At 40.7% G+C, this 18,181-nt stretch overlaps 1 protein-coding gene across 8 annotated transcripts; it reads right to left on the bottom strand.

Annotated features, from left to right (window-relative positions):
- Positions 1 to 224: 224 nt before the first annotated feature.
- Positions 225 to 16,196, bottom strand: si:zfos-943e10.1 (GRAM domain-containing protein 2B). Of its 8 annotated transcripts, none has more exons than XM_065955777.1 (13): positions 16,000 to 16,196; positions 6,772 to 6,945; positions 6,009 to 6,072; positions 5,792 to 5,864; positions 5,584 to 5,687; positions 5,361 to 5,459; positions 5,129 to 5,200; positions 4,639 to 4,707; positions 4,454 to 4,550; positions 4,051 to 4,140; positions 3,628 to 3,727; positions 3,152 to 3,259; positions 225 to 2,555 (listed from the first exon to the last, which is right to left on the bottom strand). In XM_065955777.1, the coding sequence occupies exons 1-13, from the start codon at positions 16,089 to 16,091 to the stop codon at positions 2,537 to 2,539; spliced, it is 1,161 nt and encodes a 386-aa protein (XP_065811849.1). In that variant the 5' UTR covers positions 16,092 to 16,196; the 3' UTR covers positions 225 to 2,536. The 8 variants fall into 8 exon arrangements, with proteins under 8 accessions (XP_065811849.1, XP_065811848.1, XP_065811851.1 ...); XM_065955776.1 differs by having other exon boundaries at positions 6,772 to 6,948; positions 16,000 to 16,195; XM_065955779.1 differs by lacking the exon at positions 16,000 to 16,196 and adding an exon at positions 10,482 to 10,638 and having other exon boundaries at positions 6,772 to 6,948.
- Between the last annotated feature and the right edge of the window lie 1,985 nt (positions 16,197 to 18,181).

Here is an 18,181-nt window from a genome sequence, read left to right as displayed (position 1 = left end):
GCAATACAAGCTCTAGACTGTTTACCATTTTAAAAAAAGTAGAGGAAAATTTAAGAGACCAAAAACCTTGGTACAAATAATGCAGGTCCAGGAAATACATCACTAAATAATAATCTGTACGAGCAGTTTTACTTTTTCTAATTTAAATGCATTACCTCAGTGAGCAGATGGATTTGTTTTGTATATTTTCACCTTTGCTGCTCTTTAAAAGCTACTTATAGGCATCATGTGAACATATTTATTTTCCATTCAGTTACTTAATCAACACTTTTGTAGTTCATGGTAAATACACACGATATGATTTACTCACATTTGATTTATTTTAAATAGCAAAGCCATCTCACAGAGATTACTTTGAATTACACAGTAGGCAAATAAATATATAGGACCATAGAAGAATTAAGGACATTAACAATTGGTACAAAATTATTAACAACACTTTGAATAGTGCAAAACCACACAAATACTGCCCTCTTCATTGAGATTCTTGCATTGAGTCCATTCAAGGACAGTGATGTGTGTGCTGCCCCCTGGTGGGGGATTATTAGAACTGACAGTACTGTATGTGGCATGTTGAAATAGAGCATAGCCAATCATGAGACTATGACCGTCTGAAACACGATGTACACAAGTAAACCTACTCGCTACAAGTTGTGAAAGAGAGTTTCCACAAGAATGGTGCTGTTAAGTCTTTGTGCTGTGGTGTTGATATGCATCGTTATATCTGTTAAAAAGGGCCACAAAAGGAGGGAAACTGAAAAAAGCACGCACTTTTGAGAAGCTGAATACAGTTACATTAAAGTCGAATGAATCTCAATGATAGCAGTGGTCTTTCTCAAAGGGACATTTGAGAAGGTCACTAAAGCCAAGGTGTACAAAATGTGAACCCCATCACACGCACAAGACTTTGAAATGTCAAAGGGAGAGGATGACAACCTAAAACCATGTGGCAGGTAGTGCCCACCACCCCTGAGTGAAAACTACTTAAAAAAAATAAAAAAGGTTGTAGCACCATCAGATACCACAGAACGCTAGCTTTGCCATTTCTTCTCAACCCAAAACACCGTGTCATGGATTGTGACAGGCACAAACACATTTTTTTAAAGTGCGGCTAGCTCGCTTGAGCTGTTCTTTCATTCACATCTATTTTGTCTTCCTACAAAATTTCCTTCCCCACAAACATCAAGCTCCATTTAAAACAGCACACAAAAAGAGTAGTAGTAGTAATTGTTGCCATGCATAATAATTGATTTGCATATTTAAATTTCCTTTTGGCGCCACTTCTTTACTGTTTAAAATTTGGGACCTTACAGCGAGCGTGGTTGCAAATCTCCACTCAGGTGTACTGGAGTGAGAACGCATATGAAGTATCAGTCAGGTGTCGATATTGCAGACACATGCATAAACATTAGAAATACATTATTGATGCTACTTTAAATAACCTGAAAATTCTAGAAATGCCGTTTGAGGCCTGTCATGGACAGAGGTTTGTAGTTTTTTTTCCTGCAGGACAGAACATCAACATAATTTAAATTTAACCTTGCCATACACAAACACTCATCGATGAAGACAACCTCGTCTTGTCCTGTTGTACTAAATATTTGTGCATTGATGATGCAATCAACCAGCCGAGACTGCATTGAAAAAGAAAAAAAACCTCGGAGCATTGATCATTAAAGGATTTAAATCATGTCAAAGGCGAGGAAAGTAATACTGCAATCATTTCTGGTTGGAGAAGGAGAGAAAGGGAAAGACCATCAGGAGAAAGACGAGCCTGCTTGGGCTGATCTGATTTTGGGATTTCAGTGATCATCATTTCAACCCACAGCTGATTAGGGAACCATTCAAAGAGAAACACCCCGACAGATACCGAGATAGAGGATAGACAACTCTGTATAAACCGCTGTTAAACGGAAGGGTAAATCAGAGAAAGAAAATCACTACAAAGTCATCTTAGTGCACTCATGCAAAAGATGTGCACCGTGTGCATCTTTGGCTATGCATAGCACTACCCCTCTGCTGTTGAGATGCAATAAGAAGAACTACAGCGGTCTAATGCTGATCGGTATAGCCCTGTTCTGACTGCATGCTCAAGGATGAGGGGTGTGTATAAGAAGGACAATGAATAACATAAATTCACAGATGTTGAACAGTTTCTGTCAGGTAGGTGTCCGTCAAACTCGGCTAGTCTGGCATTTTTGCGAAGCAAGAGCGGCTTGGCTTTGGTTTGAAGGTTCCGACACGCTGCAGCCAGGCAGAGTGTGGATGCATTTTTTGCTTGGCTCTGTTGGACTAAGTCGTGGCATGTCCATTTGTCTACTGCACTAGGAGGAAGGATAGCCCTTCAAGTTAACAAAGTGTCTCTTAAAAATTGCACATGTTGGCTGTCTTTTTTTTCCTCCTCTAGCCAACAGCACCAGCCATGGCGGGAGCACAGTCTGAAAAGGTGAAATTTCTCCCGCTGTGTTCTGCTGAATGAGGCCGATGATAATCCTCCTGTCATGAGTCAACCGATCTCTCCTTCCATCGCTGAGGGTTATGTGTCTTGGCGGTACCTAGGAAAAGAACACAAGGAGGAACTAGTTGAGAGCGGTATTTCAAAAGCTAATTAAATACACGCCTAAAAATACTGAAATACTTAGTTACAATGCAGCAAGGCTACGCCTTTAACAGGAAATCGAATCTACCGCTTCCTGATTCAAGAATAGAATTATGTAACAGAAGAAGCAATCATTGTAGGATATTTTAGTCTCCAAACATAAACAACAACAAAACCGCAAGTATTTTCTGTGCACATTAAGAAACTAAGGATTGCTTTTACATTTGGAATACAGATTATTAGAGAAAGCCCTCCTCCTTTAACCTTCTCTCTCTTACTATGTGAACAACAGTAGCCACAGAGGGACAGTATTGTGAATATTAATATATAATAAAGATTGTCTGGATGAAAATAAGGCTGACTTTACTGAAATCTCCTTTGGCACAACATAGCTGTGATGCAGATCTGCTGTACAGGGTTAATGCTAATAGTAATTTTTAAGACTCTTTGGTAAACAATTCATGAGTTTTTTTTATGAATGTGTGTCCTTGGACAAAGACAGCATTGGAAAAAAAGAGAAGAAGAAAAAATCTGAAGCGAAAGACTGCTTACCTGCTCTGTAAGGTGAACTCAGGTAAAGCCCCCAGGGACGTCAGCTGTTCCTCCAGAGCCACGATTCGTAAACCAATGTAGCCGGAAGACAGCAGCAGCAGCACAACCCTGAAGCACACAGAGAGACATGATAGGTCACATTTGATGCCTTTTTTTCCACAGAAGTTTAACAGCTTTTTTTCTTGATTAATTTATGTTCAGCAGGAACTTAAGGCACGGCATATAACACTTGCTAAACAGCAACATGGACTGCCAAAATAAATTCTTAAAACAAAAACACATACAAAGTTGGCAAGTGTTTTATTATGTAATGAAATCCTGCAAGATTACAAAGAACTACCAGCAGGGTCACACTTGGTGTGACATTAACAGTGAGAAAGCGATTCAGGTAAGCACAATGGTAGATGAGTTACTGGATTAATAAAGCCAAACAAACAATGATTCAGTATGTAACAGAAGAATCAAGTGCTACTTACAAAATCAAGTAAATGAAGAGTAGAGTGTTGAGGGTTCTGGCCTCTCTCTGAACCAGCAGGGACTTGGCCTTTTCTGTCACATTCCAAACCCACGAGCCACCTGAACATGGAAAAAGACACGTAGAAGCACAGCATGAATACCTACAGGCTGATGTAGGTGGCTTTTCATTAATTTTAATTTGCAAGAAATGATTGCATAAGTATTTATAGGTAACATATCATCATCGTAGATGGTAGCACAGAGTAAAAGCTCAATAAAGTTATGCACACAAAAACTGGGTTCAAAATCATGATAAAAGAAATAAGTCATAATTAAATGCTGCACGTTTTTTCAGGATCAATCACATAACATGATTCATAAACCGGCACACATCCCAGTCCAAGTTTTCCAGGGCTTTCCTGGTAAGTAATGTTTCTTCTTACCTGAAACTGAGAGCTCCTCTGAGGACGAGCTTTCACTCGGCTGCACGTGTAGACCCCTGAAAGCCGAGCCGTTCCCATTAAGCACTGCATCTGAAGAGCGAAGAAGAGTGGGTTAAAAAAAAAAAAAAAACAGTCAGTGGAAGCCTTCCATTAGACTTTTGACTAATGTGTGTGTCGCCTGGCTAGACCAGAAAAGAGGACAAAAGATAAGAGCACCTAAAACAAACAGTCTCACACTGGCTGTCATCAGAGAAGGATTGGCATTATTTTCTACTCACAAAAAAACATTCTTGCAGCTTCCTTTTTGCACTGTGCTTACTGTGAAAAACTGTTTCCATGATGCCTGTAGGTGCAGGTGCAACATGTGTTATGTAAAATAATTCAAATGGTGTTAAGCGCTCACCTCTGTGAGGTTTGTGCAGAGGCTGCTCCTGTAAGGATCGGGACTCAGAACCATCAAACTGGTCGAAGCTGTCGTCCAGACTGGACTGGCTGGAGTTCTGTCAAAATAAGAGAATCATGTTTCAGCCCTGTGACAATAACTCAAAGACATTTTAAATAGAGTAATGCTGACAAAGTGTTTCTTACCACAAGTTTGCTTTTATCAAAGCTGTTTTCAGCCGAGGAGATGATAGGGCTACTATTTGTGCTTCCCTCCTGCAGAAGAAAGACATGTTGATGAGTCATGAGAAGAGGTTTTAACATCAACGCTAATAGTCTTAAAGTAAGATCTGAAATAGATTTGAAAGCCAGCGTTCTCATATCAGTGCAGTTAATCAAAAAATTGCTACATCCAATGTTAACATGTGCAACAAGGTGACGATGGCAGGGTTGCTTCATGTTTCTGTAATATTATAAAACCCCAAAAAAGGTTTCTGCAATGAGTGAATTTACATTGTTGCAATACTTTCAAGACACAGTTAACGACATGCAGCTAAATCGTTTTTTTGCGGCATGTTTTGCAACAATAGTGTCGTTAAAGGAATAGGTTTATTACCTGCACTTTTTAGTCTTTCTAATGTCATTCAATGCTTATTCAAGATTTAGGTAAAAGTACCATATATTTTGAGCTACTCACCTCTATCTGTGGACAAACTGAACGCAGCAGCTGATAACATGATTCTCTGTTCCGCAGCGACACAAAGAGGATCTACAGAGAAAGAAAAAGCAGGAGATTTTAGCTATGAGAACACTGTGAACTTAAAACAATAAAATAAGCTCAACAATTAATTCACTTAATGACTCTAGTTATTAAACAAACATCATAGCCTTGTCAGGTTTGTATTTAAGATTTGAAGTGAGAAACTGACCTTGTCTCCTTCAGAGGTACGGATGGACAAGGCGTTGGGTACAAGCAGAGCTGTGTTCTGCTTCTTTACTATATGGATGCGGGAAACTGGAATAACTAGCTGTAAGAGCAAACAGTCAAAAACAGAAAAGGTTAGAGAACCATTTTTGAACATCACAGATTTGAGGTCAATATCACATTTTGTTTGATAAGTCAAAACAAAGGAAAGGGAGGAGAAGGGGTACCTTAGTGTCTTTGAGTAGCACTGATGAGTAGAAACAGGCATGGGTGTCTGTGATGTACAGCCGACCGTGGTAGGGCACTTCTTTCTGCAGGGCGCAGATGTAAGCTAAAAAAAAAAAAAAAGGAGAAAAGAAAAACAGTGAATGAATGAAGCACACAAAACTGAAACAGAGCAATATGTTCTCTCTCTGTTTGTTTTAGCGGACCTACCATGTATCAAGTCTTCATTCTTGGGAATGTGTGGAAACAGCTTGTGGAATGTTTTGTTGTGCTTCATAAAACTCTAAAAGATTGAAGAGATTTAAAAAAAAAAATGTTTAGGAAACTCAAAAAGATGATCATACAATTGGACATGATGTTGCACTAAAGCATCACAAAGCTCTACATATTTCACCTGACGTGTAAAAACAATGTTGTGTGAACTTACACTTTGTGTGCCCGTGCCCTCCGTCCTCTCAAAGCCTTTGCTGTCAACTTCAAATGTCTGAGACCTGCAGAGACAAAGAACACAGACGTCAATTTAAGAGGAAGTATGTGGCTTATGCAGGTTCAGTTAACCTGAAAAGACAAAACTATATGTAGACAATATACAGCTGTCAAATGGGGGGGGGGGGGGGGGGGGGGGAGCGGTTACATAAAGCGTTTTATAAGGGTCACATATGAAAACTCTCTGTCTGAGACTGGCAGCAGGTTCCATATAGTAAGTTCATACAATATAAAAAGTTGTTTAAAATAAGCAAATAAACGGACTGAATTTGAAGCTCCTATGTAAAATGACATATGTTCGGAGTTGCTCGGTAACCAGTGAGTCACGTAGGCACCAGCTGAGATGAAGTTTGCTTCTCACGCCAACAAATAACACATTTCTACCACACACATCTGAATCATGTGAAAACACCGTGGGTCTGCAACGGCTGTGCAGTCATGTGTGTATCACGACTCACCAGCCGCTCAGAGTTAGGCTCGGTCTCGTGATGCATGTCCATAAAAAGCTGTGAGCCCTCCACAAGAACCAGTGCTTGATTTTACCGATTCTAGTGTGAAATCATATCGTACCCACGTTAGAACGGATTTCAGGGTCATGGAGTTTAAGTTAAAAGGGAACACAGTTGATGGAAATACACACGAGTTAAGAACATTACATTACGGCTTACATATTTAACTCCTACGCTCTCCTCCACCAGTCTTACCTGACTGCATCTTGTCTTGTGAGGGTTTTGTGCTGCTGCTGGATCTCCAGCTGGGCCGCCTCCAAGCTCAAGGCTTTCCTCGACTCCACCTTCTTGATGCTTCCATTGCTTAAGCTGCTCCTGCTTTTCTTCACTTTGACTTGCAGCCCGCCACCGCTGCTCTCTACTGGGTAGCTGCTGAAAATGAAAGGAGAGAAAAAAAGATTTATCTACATGCAAAACACAGTTTTAAAGTCATTTCCATGTGCACACTCACAATGGCAATGTGAAATGGGTCATGTAAGAGTAAGAGCAGGATCCTTGTGCACCACCGCACAATTACTTGCATTTGCATGACCAGGCAACAATCAGTCAAACTCTCCTCAAATTGAAAGTCATGTGATGATGGCCACACTAGCGTTCTGCAAACAATGAGCTTATCTTTGTGGTGTGTCGGGAAAGGTTAACCTTTTCCAGTTTTATTGTTATCAGTTGCGTCAGCGCCGCGGCTGCACAAAAAAACCACTGATGGCTTTACAAGCTGGTCCACATACGCAAATGCTCTTAAAACTTACCCTTTTGCAAATATCAAAATCCAGTAAACTCCAACAACAAGGAAGGTTGCATGATTTTACGACAACTGCTGTTCTCATTGCATGCCCATAAACAAGAAACAACAACTGCAAATTCGAAATAACCTGTACCTGACTTGGTGTCGTTGGCAGGTGAAGGTTTGTGTGTCACAACAAGACAAGCTGTTTAAGAGTAGCCTCACTATCACGTAAGAAAAAAAGAAAGACACTAAAAACGACAGACGACAGGAGGATAATCTTACCTGGTTATTTTAAAACGCTTAGATGAACGAAAACTTATATACCTACTAACAGTAGGCATTTCCTTTGTCTTCTGTGGAAAAAAACCCTCTTAACAAAGTGTTATCCAAAAGGCTTACTTATTGGCTCTAGGCCATCAAAGCTGGTAAGTATAAAATAACTTAAATAATACAATGTCCTCTAAATGGTATGGAGTTGTGGTCCAAACAAGTAGTCCTTTAAGTTAGGGTCCTTCACCACATCCTGCCAAAAAAAACAGCTCTTGCTTGTGTTGCTAGTGAAGAGGAAGTGAGTTTGTGTTGAGAATGGTGTGACACTCCGTAGTGAGTGACGTCAAACTTAACCACTCCCCCAAAAGCCAAACACACATGAAACAATCTGCCTCTGATACACACAGAGTCAACCAAGCACAACACGGGCACTGACATGTTTGAGAAAACAAGGCCCGTCCCATAAAAATCTTCCACTCACATACTTTATCCCATACATCAAATCCTGTCCTGTTGGGATTTGTTCTCATGAAGCGAAACAGGATCTGAGACTCTTCAGCTCAGCTCTGTGTGAATGTGAATGTGTGAAATAGTTGTGAGGTGCTTAGACTGGCCTGATCTAGGAGTGGTCCATTATCTGCCTCTTTCCTCAGGCACTGAATTGTACCAAGGAAACAGAAGAACAATAACACAAACTTAAAAGTAGACATCCTTACACGGTATGTTCAGTATGTAGAGTATATTCAGACATTTGAGGATGGTGACATCAACTTAGCAAGAGATAAATGACTTCTGGTACTATGTTGATGCACAGCTTAAGTACCAAACCTAAAAGTTGTTTGCATCTTGGTGAAGGAATATTTCATTTTTATAATTCCACCTCAGCATTTTTTGAACCACGTCTCCTGAGTAATTGGTGTAAAGGTCATGGACGAGAATAGGAACATTAAATGCAAGATTCCTTTACTGCAATCAGTCTCAATTGACAATAAAAGACAATCCGCCATACTTATACAAATAAAAAAACAAATTTAAAATTCTATTGAAGAGGTGTTTCACTTTCACCCTTCACTTCTTTTTTACTATTTTCAGTCATAGAAGCTTGAGCCTGTTTTTGAATGTTAAGTTACACGTTTAGTTTAGGGATGAGCATGTTTAGTCAACTTAACTAAAGTTAAATGGCATCACCATCGCTTGGCGGCACTAGAACTCCTAGTCTTAATTCATAAATTTATCATATTTTGATGAAGAAAATGGAGATTAAATTGTAAATAGGCTGTGTCAGATTAAACTGGCAGATCAACCAGAACAATGCCTTATCAGTGATTTAGAAAAAAAAAAAAAAAAAAAAAAAAAATCAACCAGTAATCTTCAGGCAGGTAGGATTCTAGGCTTGTAGTATTGAGAAATGTCCCTGAACTATTGACCAGGTGTTTGTTTTTGGCTCGACTGACCCATTTCCATTCGTCTGGGGGTTAACAGTGTCAGGGCAATTCAAGCATTATTTCAGGAACATCGTCTGTTTGGATTTCTCAACGAGTTCCTCTCTTGACTCAGAACTAACCGTAACCATTAACAAGGTCATGTCGACGCCTCTTTCCTTCCACTCAGGAAACCAGCAGCTTCTCTCAGCTGTTTCAGTAACTTGTGCTTTATTTCAAGGACACTCCAAACCTCTGCTTAGAGGTGAACATTTTCCCACAGAAGCCGGAAGTTTAGAAGAATTATTTGGTCTTGATCACAACAGAACTTAGATTGCAAACTTTTTTTTTTTTACCCTTAATAAAAACCTGTCTCTGCAGTTTAAAGTCAATACACAAACAGTCCTGCACTCATTTCTACTGGGTGTGGTTTTTCAGCTTGCTGCTAGTCTTTATAATTGCAGGGTAATATTTTATAATGATTATTCTAATTGTATTGTTTGAAACGTGACAGCAGGTTGAACAAAAAAAAAAAATGTGGAAGAACCCAATAATTTAAGTTCCACGTGGAGGAAAATGAGTCAACCTCATGGCATATAAAAGGTTCAAGGCCAAGGCAATTCAGGTTTAATGGCTGTGACAATAACCAGTGTAAAGGGAAGCAGAAATCAACAAAGTGGAAGAAACCATACCAATTAAATGAACCCTGTGCCACATTTAAGTGGTTCTTTTATTGACCACTTGGTATTTACAAAGCAGGAGTTGGCCTACCTGAAAACAGGGTTTGAAATAACCAGACCGAGGCCTTGACCCATGACCTACTTCCTTGTTAGAAGTTTTACACCACCTGACAAAAATCAATGTGGAGCCTAGCACGCCCGACATATTAAACCAAGCATCGGCTTATCCAAGTCTCTAAAGCAGCCGATTACAAAAAGACGCGCACGAGGCTATGGGGCATTTATTACCTGGATACACAGCAGAGAACAATTTGTGTCAGTGAGAGGGGAAAAACTAGTGAACTACAAGCTCACATGATAGCATGTTCTGTGTAATAGAGATTATAGATTTATACAAAGCAGTTTAATCAATTCCTTTTATCTGCATTTGCTCCAGTACTACATTATAAGACCAGAAAAATCACTTCATCACACTGTCTTGATGGTAATAAGCTAGCATCCATGACCACTAGCATGTTTTTTTTTAGTTTACAGAGATCCTGTTGAGACAAGAAATTAGCTTATCTTTTTCATTGCTGAACACAGCAGAAATAACATATCTGATAGGACAGAAATGAGACCGATCACATCATGATAAACGTATGACAAAAAAGTGCAACAAATTCAATATTTCTTCCATGCGTCAGTGGGAAAAACAGCCAGCCTATAAAGTTAACAATCAATGTTGTTCAAGTCAGCCTGCCCTATCCGAGGGAATGTTATAAGTGCTGCCTAATATCTGTGACTGAATTAGTTTGCTAGTCTTACCTTCCCAGATCCTCGGGGCAACGAGAATCGGCCACAAGAATTGACCCTTTCTCCATGGCAAAAATGTCCACAATCTCCAGAAGCTTGCAGCCACTGCTGGATAAAGCAGGCAAATGACGGAGCACAACAGCTGTACCTTTTGCACTTGGACCTTAAGCCCTGACAGTGAACTGAAAGAGTGTAAAGTTCTGTCTGGGTTCAATGTTTAAAGCACTGAAGAGATCAACACCAAGCCAGTCACACCACGGGAATGAGAACAGAAAAACGAGGGTGAAAGAACAGAACAGAAAAAAAAGAAAAAGGGGGTTGGTTGGGGTTTAAGCCCTCACAAGCTTTGTCCTTTTGAGGCTTAGCATGAGTTGTCGTGGAAACAGTAGTAACAGTAGGGGGGTGGATTGTGCAAAGGGTGGGTGGGAGATGTACAGGTTGTTCTCACTTTAGATGGTCAAACAACAACTTTCCACAGCCTGTTCTCCATAACAAAAAGGAGAAGGCTTTGAAAGCCCCCAGTGCATGACAATGGCACAGCTCATGCTCTTTGTGGATGATGGTAATGGAGCTAATAAACATAAAAGCATTTGTGTTTGAATGGAGGGAAATTGGAGTACAGCTCCAAGTACAGACTGACAATCAAAACAGTCAATAGAATAAATGTGCACTTAATGTAGCACTTGTTTCATTCACAAACCTCTACTGGGGGCTGACGTTCATCTCTTATTTCTATACCTATGACTTCACCGTTCAGGGAACTCACACTGATAAAGTCAAACTGCACTCATGACATCAGTCCTAATTTAGCCACAACTTATCAGTCCTCACCTCCTGCCATGTTTTCACTGTAAATGTAAAACCAATCGATGGAATTAACTGTCATTGAAATAGATTATGGCGCAATGAACCTCCTGATTTCTTACAGATAAACCTCATCACAGTGTACCAACACTAGACTTTATATGTTGGATTGAAATGTTACAAGGATATTCCTTTATGTCAAAGGTTCAACAGGCAAACGGGCCACTGTTATATCTGTTAACTATGTTACCCTGATTGCACAAGATTACTTCCTTAATCTCATTAGAGATACTACTAGAAGAGCTACATAACACTGACAACTAGACAGAAGGAGATTTACCAAAAAGTTATTTAAACAGATAAAGGGGGTGACCCTTTTTTGTTAGTTTGTTTCCTTTTTGCGTCACTGGAAGCTGTTGCGGTTAGTGGGGTGAAACTACAACGCTAGTTCCTCATATTTTCGACCACTGAGGCTACAGACCTATCACAGATCAGTGGGTGGGAACTCACTCCCAGAATCGAAACGTCCGCCATATTGCTTGGAAGCTATGCTAACAGGCTCTATGAGGAAAGCTGATAATGGCGGAAAAATATAAGTATAGTGGTGAGAAGGTTGCTGCCGACAGGCCGGTCTTGTGTTTTGGCTGCTTCGGCCACTGGCCGGCGGGGCCGGCGCGACACAAGACCGGCCTGTCGGCAGCAACCGTCTTGCGGCTATATATAATTTCGAAGATCAATTCTAAAATGTAAATGTTTTTATTACTATATTTCTACTGCTATATTGTATATTTTGGAGAAACTGTAATGATCGAATTTCCCTCTGGGATTAATAAAGTATTTCAGATTCTGAGCTAGAGGACCTTAGTGGGAGTGGCCTGCGGTGCTGTGCATTCTGGGATTTGTCTTTCATCCACGAGCCAAAAAGACACTTTCTGCCTTTTCTCAGGCAAGAAGGCACCAACTTCAAAATGTATTTCTACTACATATATGACCCAATGTCAATACAGATTCATGTTTCAACGGGTGAAGTATCCCTTTAAACGCTCCAATATTAACATGTATATATTTTTGCTGACAGTTTAATGAGGACAGTAATATGATGTATAATGTTTGAAATTATGAATCCAATCAGCACAAGACATTCCAGCCAGCTGAAGAACTCCTCAGGGTATGGCGTAAGGAATCTTTCATACGAGACGGAACCAGTGATCCCAGAAGTCCTGCTGCACGCGTCAGCATTACGTCAGCTGGTCTTCACTGCATGTGCCCTTAAGACAAAACTGCTTCTGTATAGGATGTTTATGTCAGAGCTTTCCCACAGCTGACATTACTGCTGCAAGGACACAAGCCTCATGAGGATGACATGTGAGTCTGAACTAAAGTTTAACATTCATATAAACTGAATGGGATCAGCTGAGAATTTGCTGAACCGGTTAGCATGAGAGCACCCTCTCCTGGAAAGCTGAGGATATTTTTTGTCACGTGAACAGCTGATTCGCTGTCAAACCAATCAAAAACAGTTTCTTCTGAAAAGCAAAAAACTGCAGACTGTTGCAGCTGTGCTTCATTGAGCCAAAGGGGAGATGTTAAAGGTTTTTGTTGAAATCAAACCAGACCACTGATTTAAACACCATAGCATCTAGGATGCCTAATCTGTGTTAATGTAATTTTAGCAAAGTATGCCACAACTCTTCAGCAGGGTTATTTTATGGCAACTATGTCTGAATCAAAACCGGAGACTAACAACTAGTGGCCAAAATGTGCAAATTAAAGACAACCCAATTCATTATTCTTGGATTGACTGCAAGAGATTGCATGTCAGTGCATATGTGTGTGTTCTTCAACAGAACAGTCGGGAAGGGCAGAGAAGCAAGCCAGTGGTCATGGCAAAGTAACATGCAGTCCTGTGGCACCCTGCCAGGCCTCAAGTCAGTTAGCCAACTGGAACAGAGTGCGCCTGTGTAAACGTGTTACAGAATAAGAGTTTGTGCGCATGTGTGAGTGTTTGAGTTGGGAATCATGTGGCCTTGTGCACTCAGCATCTCTCCCCCCCACTTCCCCTGTGCTCGCACACAGAGGGTCTTTCTTCAAGGCGACTCAGTACTTACAGTGACTGGGCATGTGAGCGGCAGGGAGGGGTGGTGGCGTGGTGTTGTGTGGATAGGTGGAGGCTGAAAAATCTGACCTGACTATAAATTTGTTAAAAGAAAAGTCGGCCACTCAAAAAGTATTCAGGTAGGCTTGCATTTAATCTCCAGTAAAACTGTGTTGATCTCAGCTCCTCACAAGGGCAGGATGTGCACGTGTCAAGAACAAAATGAACTGCGCATTCACACATGGAGACTCGGAATCCTAGTAGGGTTACTTTAAAATATAGCAGTAAGGTCCATCATGAAAGGTTGTTTTCACATGAAGCCAAAGTCTTACGATGCTAGGAGAGCACAGAACAAAAAAGATACTAAAGCATTGCATCGAAGGCCGTGTTAAAATGCAGTGCAGTCCAGAGGCAGATTCTCCTGAGTCTCAAACTTTTTCTAAATAGAGACAGATAGTCCAGCCTTCAACAAGCAGCTTACCTGGATTTACAAAGTTCATCTTGACATTGTGAAACGGTTCAAATAGCTTACTTAAACATTTGTTTACAACCACAGAAAGCACACATTGTCTACAAGGTAACAAACCAAATGTGATCCTGTCATTAGGCATTGACATATGCATTTTAAGATAAGCCTGGATAAAGCCTCATGTGTCTGAAATAGACTGCCCTAAGGCAACTACTTTGGGGTGGAATTCATCCGGCTACTGTGAGTACCAAAAGGTGAAACAGCTGAGAAGAATATAGCCCGTTTTTTTCTTGGCTCTGTGACAAGGGCAGAGAGGTGGTCATTAGCACTACCTCGACAGAGGCAACACATGACTTCAACCCTGACCAGCTGTAGAGTACCAAACCCTTCATTTAGCAATAAACAGACTTGCAGATGTGGTTTTCGTCCTCTAACTTGGGCTTTCCCTCTGCATCTGCAGCACGTCTCATAATTTAGACCCACACTGTCTCCCTGCCCACGGCGGCACAGAGGCTCTGTCTGGGGGAACATCTTCCTGGAGCCGGCACAGCTCTTGCAAAGCAGCCCCACCCAGCCTATTCCAGGATCCTCCATCTCAACAAGATGTGCAGAGCGATCAGGTTGTTCTTCATTGGAATGAGGCTATTCAAATATTGCTGCTGTGTGCATTGCAAAACCTGAAGGGTTCAGCATTTAAATGTTATTCGATTGGTTAATTTCAAGTACATAACTACCTTTCTCTTTTTCACCTTCATAAATAGATTTTAAGAATATTAAAAAGCTCAATTGAAAAGGTTAAAATGACTACAAATGCAGACTTCACACTGCCACAACACCGTTTTACAGTGCTTATGCATCTATAGGTTTGTTGCTGAAACAGATAATCCCTGTACATACCATGTTACAGACACATCATAGCTATGCTGATAACCAGGAGGCCCAGTCTGATAGGCTGGGGCGCTGTTACTCCTGCAAATGGCTATCTATGGGGAGGTAAGTGAACAGCCAAGCTCAGAGGACGAGGAGTACTAACACCGAGAACCGGGGAGCATTTATATAACACCATATACCACCTGTGGTCGCCTCATGGGAGCTAAAAATAGGATTTTCTGAGAAAACATACAGTGGCTCGTCCCATGTGTGATAAGTTTGAGTGTTTGCCAAAGGGTAAGGAAAAACATAATGTATGTGTGCATGTGTGTAAATGTGCTTAAATCTGGCTGGGATCTTAAAAAAGGCCAGATCAGTCATGATCATAAAGGGAAAATAAAAGGGACGCCACTCCAGCCCACTTAGGCAAGTGGGTGAAGTCATGATTTCTAAGAAGGAGGCGCAGGCAAGATTAAGAAGTGATCTGGACTGGCTTCCCTTTTGTATGTCACTCTAACACATGTAGAGCTCTGAAATCATGCAGCTACAGGACGTAAACAACACACAGGTTATGTGGGTCAACAATTGGGTTAGTGGAAAATATTCTATGAGAAGGGGGGGGAGGCAACATCAAAGTTAACAATGAAACTCCCAGCATGATATTAGTAAAATTACTATTTTAAAATCAAACTCAACAGTTGTGGTAGCCAAATTAAACTATTCCTTGATTAAGTGTCCAAGACCAATTGCAATGAATCTTGACAGAAGAGAGTCACCACATTTACCGATGCAGGGTTATCCAAATCTGGCACAAAACACACCATGTCACCTTTGTCAGGTGTTTGTTTTAGGTCATCACCAGTTCAATCAATGACAGACGATAGTAAAGCCAACAACCAGGGTTATGATTCACAGTGTAGCTACATCACAGAAGCTTCAAATCACCATCCTTTATTCAATAAAGACGAATAAAACGACTGTTTCTATTCCATGACTGCCCTTTAATTACATTCAACGTGAACATCCTCAAATCAGGCGGATGTTTAGCCTGCTAGCATTATCTACCCCCCCCCCCCCCCCCTCCCTCCCTGACAGTAAAACGCATTCTTACCTCGAACACGTTTCATTTAAAACCCAATTACCCAAACACTTAAATAATAAAATAACATAGGCTACAATAATCACATATCGTGAGAGAGGGCTGTGTGTGTGTGTGTGCTATCTGTTAGCATCTATCCTGTTGATGGAGCTCGCCGGCAGATAGCGGTTCAGCTAGCCTCATTATTACTCACCTCTCTTTCATGAAATGCTTGATTCTGACGATGGCCTTCTCGTCGATCTTCCTCAGGAAGGTTTTCAATCTCTCCCTCTTGTTTTCAAGCATTCTTCCCTCCGCCGGTGGTCGTCGGTTCGTGTAGAAACGACGCTCCACGCCAAACTCCACCGTTCGTTGTTTGGCTTCTGCTCTTTTCTCTTTCTCTCACTTCATCTACGGCTGATTATGATAATGAGCCTAAATCGGACCAAGTGCACCGACCAATCAGCTTCAGTGACGACTTGGTAAAAAGGGTCATGTCAGACCGATTCTCCAATCAGAGCGAGGTAGTTGGCTTCGAGGTGAACGCCCCTTACCTTATATGGAAGTCGGGGCCGTCTCACTCTTCAGACCTTTAAAGAGAAGGCCCTGTGTTATTATTGTGCTGGTGTAGTCCTTCTTAATTAATGTTTTACGCCCGGAATTAGCGTTTCACGTGGGAATGGCATGGGGAACATACATTGTGGTTCTCAAACAGCAACACATGCCACATGACACTTTTCTTCATCTCAGAGAGAAAATAGTTGTAGAGGTAGCCTACACCAGGGTGGGGCTGAAGCAATACTGTTTACATACCGCTTTACATCCTCAACAAGACAAAAAAAAAATGGATTTATTATAGCCTCAATTTTGTACCTTTGCATCAAAAAAAAAAAAAAAAAATCAAAAATGTAATATTATATAAGAAAGTGTGTTGCTTCTTTCTTGGATTCATAGCCTAACATATATTTTGTTACCACTAAATGTGACTATAAATAAGAGCATGTTGCAGAACAGGCTTTTAGGTTTGCCATACTACAATAACTGACACCAGCCATCACATTAAAAAGTGAAATCATTGTAATGTCACAAATCTCAATGAGCCAGGAATCAAATGAGCCAATTCATTATTTTTCTCGTGAAGGGAAGTGGAGACCAGTGACTCAGAAGGCTGATCAGTTGCTCAGCTGGTGGCTTTTATTGTAACGCCACAGCATGAAGCTGCTGCAGCCAAGCATTGTGCATGCAGCTAATGAAGGGCCAACCTCCCACACCAACACCACCACAACCACAACCTTACCAGAGGGGGAAAAACGACAACTGCAGCAACAAATGGAAAATTCACACACCTAAAGAACATCAGCAGACCAAGGCTGTAAAGAGCAGAGTCTTAGCAGTCATGTTGTTGTCAGGCTGGATTATTGTATCTTTTACTTTAATGATATGTTACTGGTGACACCAAGGTTATAAAAAGAATAATCATGAAGTTTATGAGAAAATCTTGTTGAAATAACTTAATTGAGTTACTTACAAAACTTATTATTGTTATTACAATTATAAGTGGTAATATAGTTTACAGTGGCATATTCTGTTCAAAGTCTTTCATGTCAGGCTTCTACCATGTAAAAGACAGATACAAATCATAAATCTTGAATAAATCTTTCCACAATTTCCCAGTTTGGGATCAATAAAGTAATTCTATTCTATTCTATAAAGATGACCTCTTTCAGCAATGTTAATGGATGAAATTTCTACAATTGTAATGTTGAACATTCCACCCCATTATTTACAGCTATAAAAAATACTTACTGTGTTTTTTTTAACAATGATAAAATACCATTTTCAGGGAAAGTGACTACATCAATGGATTATATTTTCTCTTGATGTTATTAATACGTCACACTATAAAAAAATCTACTGATGAAGACCTTGAACACAGACAAAAAAAATCACTATTAAATAAAGGTTCGGACAATTGCATATTAATCTTTGCATTGAAACCACTTTTCTTCAGTAGGCAGCTCATGCGCTGCCACAACGCCCAAACAAACGAGGCAGTGTACTGCCACATGACACAGCAAACACAAAACAACCTCATACAATGCGGCCTACACAAGCCTGCCGTGGTCTTCCCTTCCGCCCCCTCTGCCAGAGACATAGCAGATAGAGCGGAGGAAATCACACTTTATTAGGAAGTCTGTGATGCAATGAGGGGGTGTCAACACAGCGTCAGCAGCAACAGGCCATTTTGTGCTGCTTCCCCAGAATGACAGCTGGATCAATAGTGGGAGCCACGCAAGCATCCAGCACTCATCATCGGTTTGTCATTTGGTCTGAGGTCATCTGATAAATCCCGATTTTGTTTGGGAATTTGAACACAATTTAACATTCTTAAGGCC

The sequence above is a fragment of the Labrus bergylta genome, chromosome 6 (genome assembly GCF_963930695.1).
Source record: "Labrus bergylta chromosome 6, fLabBer1.1, whole genome shotgun sequence".
Taxonomy (NCBI): Eukaryota; Metazoa; Chordata; class Actinopteri; order Labriformes; family Labridae; genus Labrus; species Labrus bergylta.
This window is presented reverse-complemented; position numbering and strand designations above follow the sequence as displayed.

Coding starts and splice junctions, on each gene's coding strand:
- si:zfos-943e10.1 (XM_065955776.1), bottom strand. CDS start 16,091: ATGCTTGAAAACAAGAGGGAGAGATTGAAAACCTTCCTGAGGAAGATC. Junction 5,865..6,008: donor AGGGCACGGGCACACAAAGT/GTAAGTTCACAC, acceptor TCAATCTTTTAG/AGTTTTATGAAGCACAACAA. Junction 3,728..4,050: donor AGAGGAGCTCTCAGTTTCAG/GTAAGAAGAAAC, acceptor TTCCATGTTCAG/GTGGCTCGTGGGTTTGGAAT.